The 10,707-nt window shown below is 40.1% G+C and overlaps 1 protein-coding gene and 1 pseudogene across 1 annotated transcript; both read right to left on the minus strand.

The window, feature by feature from the left end:
• Window positions 1-552: 552 nt before the first annotated feature.
• Window positions 553-2,688, minus strand: LOC130013968 (tubulin alpha-1 chain-like; annotated as a pseudogene).
• Window positions 2,689-7,623: 4,935 nt separating this feature from the next.
• Window positions 7,624-9,849, minus strand: LOC130010431 (tubulin alpha-2/alpha-4 chain-like). Its single transcript, XM_050559155.2, has 2 exons — window positions 9,725-9,849; window positions 7,624-9,008 (listed from the first exon to the last, which is right to left on the minus strand). The coding sequence occupies exons 1-2, from the start codon at window positions 9,725-9,727 to the stop codon at window positions 7,656-7,658; spliced, it is 1,356 nt and encodes a 451-aa protein (XP_050415112.2). The 5' UTR covers window positions 9,728-9,849; the 3' UTR covers window positions 7,624-7,655.
• Window positions 9,850-10,707: the final 858 nt, after the last annotated feature.

Below are 10,707 nucleotides of genomic sequence, written 5' to 3' on the forward strand. Positions count from 1 at the left end.
CTTCAAAATCAATGGCAGCATAAAAATCTATAAGTTTAACGAACGCTAAATCCAAATGTCAAATTGGGTCAAAGAATGTACGGATATAAATGTGTGGGGGGTGCGGTGTGGGGGGTTCAAAGTAAAACATGCATCTTTCCATTACACAGAACGGACCCACCATTCGCCCTTCGGATGTTACTGTACCTTAGTTACTGTTGAGGGAATGTGGGGTATAAAAAAGAGTTCTTGCAGTTTTATAAGTAGCGCGTGTGTATGTGTGTGTGATGGTTTTTATGGGTGTGTGTGTGTGTGAGGTGGGGGGGGGGGCAACTGCTGTCACCTATTTCATGGATCTGTAAATTCCCTAAAAATCTTATAGACAAGGTATAGTCCATGTTATTTTTCTGTTGCTTCAGAAAGACACAGAGTATCAACATCCGTTTGAAAATCCACCCTCGGCCCTGCCACACGTGTATGTGCTAAGCTCTACGCATATCGAATATCCTTTAACTAATCAAAAACAAATGTCAGATGTTGATATCTTTTATTTTATGTAAATAAAAAGGTTTTCTAATATTCTTCTCCTTCCTCTTCTCCCTCACCTTCAACAGAATCAACACCAACTTCTTCATAATCTTTCTCTAGAGCTGCCAAATCTTCTCTAGCTTCAGAAAATTCACCTTCTTCCATACCTTCACCAACATACCAGTGGACGAAAGCTCTCTTGGCGTACATTAGATCAAATTTATGATCAAGGCGAGCCCAAGCTTCAGCGATAGCAGTAGTGTTACTCAACATGCAAACAGCTCTCTGTACCTTGGCTAAATCACCTCCTGGTACAACAGTTGGTGGTTGGTAATTGATGCCTACTTTAAAACCAGTTGGACACCAGTCAACAAATTGGATGGTTCTCTTGGTCTTGATGGTGGCTATGGCAGCGTTGACATCCTTGGGAACAACATCTCCTCGGTACAACATACAACAAGACATGTACTTGCCGTGACGAGGATCACATTTTACCATCTGGTTAGCGGGTTCGAAACAGGCGTTGGTGATTTCAGCCACGGTCAGTTGTTCATGATAGGCTTTCTCGGCAGAAATGACTGGGGCATAGGTAGCAAGAGGGAAATGGATACGAGGGTAGGGAACCAAGTTGGTCTGGAACTCAGTAAGATCAACATTAAGAGCACCATCAAATCGTAGAGAGGCGGTGATGGAGCTGACAATCTGACCAATTAAACGATTCAGGTTAGTGTAGGTTGGACGTTCAATATCCAAGTTACGGCGACAGATGTCATAAATAGCTTCATTATCAACCATAAAGGCGCAGTCAGAATGCTCCAAGGTGGTATGAGTGGTCAGGATAGAGTTGTAGGGTTCAACCACAGCAGTGGAAATTTGTGGTGCTGGGTAAATGGCGAATTCTAACTTGGATTTCTTGCCATAGTCGACACTCAATCTTTCCATGAGAAGAGATGAGAAACCAGAACCGGTTCCACCACCAAAACTGTGGAAGATGAGGAATCCTTGAAGACCAGTACATTGATCAGCCAATTTCCTGATTCTGTCGAGAACCAGATCAATGATTTCTTTACCCACGGTGTAGTGACCTCGAGCGTAGTTATTGGCAGCATCTTCTTTACCAGTGATGAGTTGTTCAGGGTGGAAGAGTTGGCGGTATGTACCAGTTCTTACTTCATCCACAACAGTTGGTTCCAAGTCAACAAACACAGCTCTTGGTACATGTTTACCAGCTCCCGTCTCACTGAAGAATGTGTTGAAGGAATCGTCTCCTCCACCAATAGTTTTATCTGATGGCATCTGACCATCAGGCTGAATTCCATGTTCTAAACAGTACAACTCCCAACAGGCATTGCCCATCTGGACACCAGCTTGGCCGATATGAACAGAGATACACTCACGCTAGAAAAGAAAGAAATTCTAATGTCAACGAAATATCAATATAAGTAGGATTTAAGTTTAAGAGAGGGATCGAAATTGGGCCATTTCGGGACTAACATATGGTAGAAACTTATGTCAATACATAGTTTGCATGTACGGGTCTTTTTAACAGTGTGGGAAACCGAGAGGCCTGGAGATAATCCACACGGCTGAGCAGGTGATCCTATTTCTTGTCACGTTCAATTTTGGGGTCGATACCCGACCACTTGACTCGATGACAGTCCCACATATCTAAAGTATAGCACTCGACCCACCACCCCAACCCTATCAAACAAATAAACAAGGTTATATTCATTTAGTTTTTAGTTTACATCAGAAAATTATAAAATGAAATGAAATGAGGTTTAACGTCCTACTGTTCTGCGCCGACTGGGCATACAGTGTGCTACGACGATAAGGCCTACTCTTGTATCGAATTCCAACTGCCAAGGGATCTTTTATGTGTACGCCAACGTGTACACGGGACCCCAGTTTTTCTTCTCATCCGAAAGACTAGACAGCTGTGCCCTACACCACTGACAAGAGGAAACCACACCGGGAAATCCCGATGAACTGTCTCGTCCAAAACCGGGAGCGAAACCCCTAGCCAGCGTCTTACCCACTTAGCCACAGTGGCTCCCAGAAAATATAAACCTTAGTAAATATAGTAAAGAAAGAAAATTGACTTACCATGTTGGTGATGAGGTTTTAGCTTCTGTATAAAGTAATATGATGGTTTCAACAGCTTGCTATAACTGATGTTTGCAAGTTAAAGTAAATGATGACTTAAACTCAACAGTCTGTAGTTTATATACAGTAAGAATTGTTGTCTATAGCAACCCTAATAATCTTCTATAGTAACTCTTTACAAACCCGTAATCTTAGTTACAGCCACATAATCTGCGAGCAACTAGTGATCGGTATAGGCAAAACAATTTAGAAACTGTCGTCAACAAGGGGTGTGTTAATCACTTAATCGGTTAACTGGTGATAATTAAGAAACCAACTGTATACAATTAGTTAAACGACTTTAATTATTGCGGATAAATCTTGGAAGATTAACTTGATATATAAATCTTCTGACAATAGCAGATTTGTAAAATATAACAGCACTTTTTGACTAAAATAAATATGCTATAAAAAACTGTACAATATTTGGAGAGGGAGGGAGAGGGGTGTAGTAATACTGATGGTGAAATTAGTGGTAATAATGTTAGGCTAATATGAGAATTTTAGTTTAACTATGACCTTGACTAATGATTGGTTTCACATTCATTGACAGGGCATTGATAAGTTGATACATAAAATCAGCTTAAATTAGATAAACAGCTAATTCTTAATTGGTTAAACACAAAATAACACGTCTGACACTCTGGGCGGAAAGTTTCCACTGTCCATAAGGATAAATCATCATAATTAAGAATGTAATATTTCTCAGTAAGCTTACTCTTTCGGACACCTGTTAACACTGTTTGTCGTGTATTTTGTACACGGCGAACAGTCCATTTGCTGTCTACACTATTTTGCCTATACCATTTTTTAGGACTTCAAATTTTGGCTAATGGTTTGGATTGTTCGTACTTGGTTTTATTTTATTGACAGGGTTATTTCAATGCCACTGTCCATGTTAAAAGACCGATTTAGATTCTATAGAGTTAGACACCCATTGGACCCTTGAAAGAGCAGATCCCACGTAGATTCGTTGAGAGAACCCGTTGAGGTTCAAGAGATACCATCTGGATTGAGTAGACCCCGTTGATTCGTGGTATAGCCAGCTATATGACGTAACCGGTCAGTCAGCAAACTCGATCTGCGAGTTAGAGATTGGAGAGAAAGACATGTTAATTTTAAGTATTGTGCTGTAACCTATGCTTGTAACCTATGTATCCAGTGCTTGACATCAAAATGTAGAAACGAATTGTTGCATTGTTATTTCTAGTAGACTTCGCTGCCTCGAGAGAGAGAGAGAGAGAGAGAGAGAGAGAGAGAGAGAGAGAGAGATAGAGAGAGGGGGGTGGGTGGGTGTGGTGTGTTAACGTCCACTCGACACAAACCACGTCATTTCAGGACTAAAATATCGTTCAATTTTATTTCAATAATTCACAAATTCACATGCACAGTGGGAGGAAACCCACTAGGCTGGACAGGCGACCCTACTGCTTGTCACGTACAACCGGGGTAGACGATCACAAGGTTAATACAATCTGTAGCAGAAGATAGGATGCGTCATTCGTCGGCTGTGGGGAGTTTTTGAAATGGCGCTTTTCAGATCTAACCAGCGACGCATATTGTTAGAGAGAGAGAGAGAGAGAGAGAGAGAGAGAGAGAGCGTCATTTGACTAAACAGGGCCCGCGACAACTGAGATGTAACACAACATTTTATGACATACCAGATAGGTGTACTATGTTTTAATTTTACTGATGTCATAAATTGACACAAATTGGTTGCAAATCATATAATAATGTAATATGAATCTATATATATAAACTGATTTACATTCAATAGTTTCCGTTTTACTCTAATTTTAAATCAGTTGTGTTCGGCGAAATACGCCAGAAGTCTCAATCGAATGACAATCTTTAGCGTCTGGTTATTCCAGTCTACATAGTATTTGGCCACAGATCACTAATTATTTCCCCATTGACTTTAATGTTAATTCTCGTCTCTTAGACCGGCTCTAACTTTTTCCCAAATTTTCGTTGGGTAGAACGCTTTCTGCCACAGATGGAGCAACATGTGGCAAACTCTTGCCCAAAAGCATGTATGAGGTTCACCATGATAAACTTGAGATACACAAGCTGGAAGTAGAGACAAGTAAACATGCAATTTCCGGCCCTACATTTCAACGTAACCAACCTCACAACTCTTGTATCCTTCCGCCTCAAAATCATGAATATTCAACAAAACCTGGCAGAAAATGTATTTTCAAACCGTTTTTTCGATTCTACACAAAAAAGTCAACAAAAATCGCCATGCAAAAGGGGGAAAAAGGGAAAGGGAGAGAGCGAGACTAAAAATAGCTTTGGCCCTTGTGTGATAGTCTCTATCATCCAGAAAAGTATTCTACGAATATTAGTCTGGACAGGTTGTCAACATTTGAGAAAAATTGGCTAGATAATCCGATCTTTCACATTATCATAAACAATGTCTAAGGGAGGTAACTCCTCTTAAAACAAGATGTTTACGCCTATGAAATTAATTTAAGAATGTCATTTCAAAAAATCCATTTGATTGCATGCGAGTTCAATATCTGACATTCTCAATTTTTTATTGTAAAATTTCTCTCTTCATGGACCATATCTATGCTTTTAAAATTAATCCTAATTCGTCGTCAAGATCCATGTTTGTTTATATTAATGCAAGAATTATGGGATTTATTGTGGGCAGGGGCGCAACTCTTACTTGACTTGGCTAAAGAGACTGGATAATCAACCACATTAAAAACCAAACTCCCGGTTACGCATGGGCAATGGACTTTACGTCAAATATTGACAACCTTCCCAGACCCTCCGTATGTTGAAATGTCCTATCAAAATCATGTACATCTGTAAAATTAAAACCTAGTACACGTATGTGGTATGACATAAAATGTTGTATTACATCTCAATTGTCGCGGCGGGAAGGCCCGGGCAGGTGGCTTATCGTTTTCAATCAACCAAGTTTTCCCCCTAAAACGTAGACTGTCAGAACCAATTCTAATACTACCCACGCCCGACACATTCTGATAAGTCACCGATCAAGTAACTGTATTGCGTCGCAATTGCCCACCGCCCCCTTTCTCACGAGCAATGTGACTAAATGACCGACACTATGATCTAAGGCGCACGAATGAGACTACTGGACCTTCGCCCCCCACCCCCTCATCCCGTTTAGGAATGGTAGGGAAGCGGAAGACCTGGAGAAAACGCACAAGGTGTTGAGCATATCACCTTACCCCGGGTAACACACTGGGATGGATTCCCCACCTCTTGACTAAATGAAATGGGGTTTAATTTTCTACTTTTCTGCACCGACAGGGCTGTTGAAGACATGCCTTAATAACAGACCGTACGATCTAAAGCCCAACCATTAAACCAATAGTCCCCGCAACGTCTTTGAATTCTAACGACTGACTGCATATCTCGGGCATATAATAAGCCCTCGTTGTAGCCTACAACTATAACCGGGGAATCGAAACCACGTCAGTTGACTCAATGGCAGACCTTATGATGCAGCGCGCACGTGCTAACCATTGTGCCATCCAACCCCCTACCCCACCCTCGTATAACCATTGACAGTTGGAATTCGATATAAGAATAGGCCGCAGCTCCGTTGTTCTCCGGAGGTTCTGCTGAAACCAATTTTAAAGGTGTCCTGTGAAATCTACGACTGCGATATAAGTCTTCAATAAAGATCTTTTAAAAGCCAGTCTCTTAATAATTAATATTGATAATATATATAACGTTGATTTTTTTTAATTTCCCGATAAATTCAGTAAGATTTTTTAATAACTTAATAATACAAATATGTAGTCACTTAGGCAATGTTTAGAGATGACAACAAAACATTTCTGCAATTCAAAGCAACGAATCAATTCTATTTTTGAGACACATTTTAAGGCCAGTAGCTATATTCCTTTAAAATCAATAGCAATATAAAAATCTATAAGCTTAACAAATGTTATATCTAAATGTCAACTCCGTACTGTTTTAACTTAAAATCAATTTTAAATATAAACAAATGAGGGTTTGTTTCAAAGGCCTGAAACGACCGTTCAGACAAGTGTTGCAAGGTGGAAGGGCGGAATGTTTAGATGGAAAGGGTGTGTAAGAAATGCAAATCTCCATTACACAAAACGGGCCACTTGTCCGTAGGTGTTTCGTTTAGTTACTGATATTTTTAAAGATGCATTATGTCTTTATTTGGGCTACATATGTTCTCTAAACTATTTTGACATTTATTAAAACAAGCACATAACCAACTCTCTAGATCATCGTATACCAGATATTTAAATGGATTAGTATGCTAAACTTTTAACGATAAAATGCACAAACGTGACTAAGGGTCTATTGTCCAGTGACGTTTCTAGGATAATTAAAAAATCTCCCCTACTTATTCAACGTCCATAATTTCGCTACGAATGAGAGAGGGAGAGAGAAATGGGGTTTAACGTCCACTCGACACAAACTAAGTCTTTTGGGGACTAACGTATGGTTCAATTTTATTTTCATAAATCGCTTGCGCGTAGGGGTCCTTAGCAGTGGGAGGAAACCGGAGGACCCGGAGAAAACCCACGAGGTTAGACAGGCAACCCTACTCCTTGTCACGTACAACCGGCGAATCGAAACTACACCAGTTGACTCAATGACAGACTTTATGATACAGCGCGCACGTGCTAACCATTCAGCCATCCACACCACCCGTCCCCCCATCCCCGCTAAGAATGAAGTAATTTGACTAAAATTTTATCTATTTTAGAACATTTATAGCAACAATAACTTTCCGCGTTTATATGAATCTTACACAATGCATCTTTAAGGAGTGAGGTTTTAAACAATAGCCATATAGGTTTGTAATCCGTTAACACACCTTGAAGACAAAAGAATGGGTCTTTGTTAATTTTCCGCTGATTCAGAAAGACACCTGCCACACGTGTATGTGTAAAGGTCTATGCATATCGAATACCCTTTAACTAATCAAAAACAAATGTCAGGTGTTGATATCTTTTATTTTATGTAAAAAAAAAGTTTTTCTAATATTCTTCTCCTTCCTCTTCTCCCTCACCTTCAACAGAATCAACACCAACTTCTTCATAATCTTTCTCTAGAGCAGCCAAATCTTCTCTAGCTTCAGAAAATTCACCTTCTTCCATACCTTCACCAACATACCAGTGGACGAAAGCTCTCTTGGCGTACATTAGATCAAATTTATGATCCAGGCGAGCCCAAGCTTCAGCAATAGCAGTAGTGTTACTCAACATGCAAACAGCTCTCTGTACCTTGGCTAAATCACCTCCTGGTACAACAGTTGGTGGTTGGTAGTTGATACCTACTTTAAAACCAGTTGGACACCAGTCAACAAATTGGATGGTTCTCTTGGTCTTGATGGTGGCTATGGCAGCGTTGACATCCTTGGGAACAACATCTCCTCGGTACAACATACAACACGACATGTACTTGCCGTGACGAGGATCACATTTTACCATCTGGTTGGCTGGCTCAAAACAGGCGTTGGTGATCTCAGCCACGGTCAGTTGTTCATGGTAGGCTTTCTCAGCAGAAATGACTGGGGCATAGGTAGCAAGAGGGAAATGGATACGTGGGTAGGGAACCAAGTTGGTCTGGAACTCAGTAAGATCTACATTAAGAGCACCATCAAATCGTAGAGAGGCGGTGATTGAGCTGACGATCTGACCAATTAAACGATTCAAGTTGGTGTAGGTTGGGCGTTCAATATCCAAGTTACGGCGGCAGATGTCATAAATAGCTTCATTATCAACCATAAAGGCACAGTCAGAGTGCTCCAAGGTGGTGTGAGTGGTCAGGATAGAGTTGTAGGGTTCAACCACAGCAGTGGAAATTTGTGGCGCTGGGTAAATGGCGAATTCTAACTTGGATTTCTTGCCATAGTCGACACTCAATCTTTCCATGAGAAGAGATGAGAAACCAGAACCGGTTCCTCCACCAAAACTGTGGAAGATGAGGAATCCCTGAAGACCAGTACATTGATCAGCCAATTTCCTGATTCTGTCGAGAACCAGATCAATGATTTCTTTACCCACGGTGTAGTGACCTCGAGCGTAGTTATTGGCAGCATCTTCTTTACCGGTGATGAGTTGTTCAGGGTGGAAGAGTTGGCGGTATGTACCAGTTCTTACTTCATCTACAACGGTTGGTTCCAAGTCAACAAACACAGCTCTTGGTACGTGCTTACCAGCTCCTGTTTCACTGAAGAATGTGTTGAAGGAATCGTCTCCTCCACCAATAGTTTTATCTGATGGCATCTGACCATCGGGTTGGATTCCATGTTCCAAACAGTACAACTCCCAACAGGCATTGCCCATCTGGACACCAGCTTGGCCGATATGAACAGAGATACACTCACGCTAGAAAAGAAAGAAATTCTAATGTCAACGAAATATCAATATAAGTAGGATTTAAGTTTAAGAGAGGGGTCGAAATTGGGCCATTTCGGGACTAACATATGGTACAAACTTATGTCAATACATAGTTTACATGTACGGTTCTTTTTTAGCAGTGTGGGAAACCGAGAGGCCTGGAGATAACCCACAAGGCTGAGCAGGTGATCCTATTACTTGTCACGTTCAATTTTGGGGTCGATACTCGACCACTTGACTCGATGACAGACCCACATATCTAAAGTATAGCACAATACCCCAACCCTATCAAACAAATAAACAAGGTTATATTCATTTAGTTTGCATCAGAAAATTATAAAATGAAATGAAATGAGGTGTAACGTCCTACTGTTCTGCGCCGACTGGGCTAATGAAGACGGACATAAGCCATACAGTGTGTTACGACGCTAAGGCCTACTCTTGTATCGAATTCCAACTGCCAAGGTATCTTTTATGTGTACACCAACGTGTACACGGGACCCCAGTTTTTCTTCTCATCCGAAAGACTAGACAGCTGTGCCCTACACCACTGACAAGAGGAAACCACGCCGGGAAATACCAATGAACTGTCTCGGCCAACACCGGGAGCGAAACCCCTAGCCAGCGTCTTACCCACTTAGCCACAGAGGCTCCCAGAAAATATAAACCTTAGTAAATATAGCAAAGAAAGAAAATTGACTTACCATTTTGAAGATGAAGTTTTAGATACTATATAAAGTAATATGAATGTGTCAACAGCTTGCTATATCTGATGTTTGTCAGAAGGCAAGTCAAAGTAAATGATGACTTGAACTCCACAGTTCGTAGTTTATATACTGTAATAGTTGTTGTCTATAGCAACCCTAATAATCTTCTATAGTAACTCTTTACAAACCCGTAATCTTAGTTACAACCACATAATCTGCGAGCAACTAGTAATCGGTATAAGCAAAACAATTTAGAAACTGTCGTCAACAAGTGGTGAGTTAATCACTTAATCGGTCAACTGGTGATAATTAAGAAATCAACTGTATACAATTAGTTAATTAATGCGGATAAATCTTGTAAGATTAACTTGATATATAAATCTTCTTGTAAAATATAACAGCGTTTTTTGACTAAAATAAATATGCTATAAAACTGTGCAATAATTTACCCCTTATCTGATTTAATCAATTAGTGAAATCCTATTTAAATCCGAGCTGTAGCCGAGCCATCCGTGGGTCTACAAAGTTGATTTTGGTCTTGTTGTTTAAATAAAGATCTAATTTATAATTTCTATAACATATGAAGCCTAAATTAAGACTTGCAACAATCAGATTTAGCTCTTGCATAATGCATGTTTAAATTGGATAAACATTTAATTCTCAGTTAAACACAAAATAACAAGACTGACACTCCGGGCGGAAAGTTTCCACCGTCTATAAGGATAAATCATCATAATTAAGAATGTAATATTTCTCCGTAAGCTTACTCTTCCGGACACCTGTTACCACTGTTTGTCGTGTATTTTGTATACACGGCGAACAGTCCATTTTCTGATTACACTATTTTGCCTATACCGCTATTTTAGGACTTCAGATTTTGGCTAATGGTTTGGATTGTTCGTACTTGGTTTTATTTTATTGACAGAGTTATTTCAATGTTAAAAGACCGATTTAGATTCTATAGAGTTAGACACCCATTG

Source organism: Patella vulgata, chromosome 8 (assembly GCF_932274485.2).
Source record: "Patella vulgata chromosome 8, xgPatVulg1.2, whole genome shotgun sequence".
Taxonomy (NCBI): Eukaryota; Metazoa; Mollusca; class Gastropoda; family Patellidae; genus Patella; species Patella vulgata.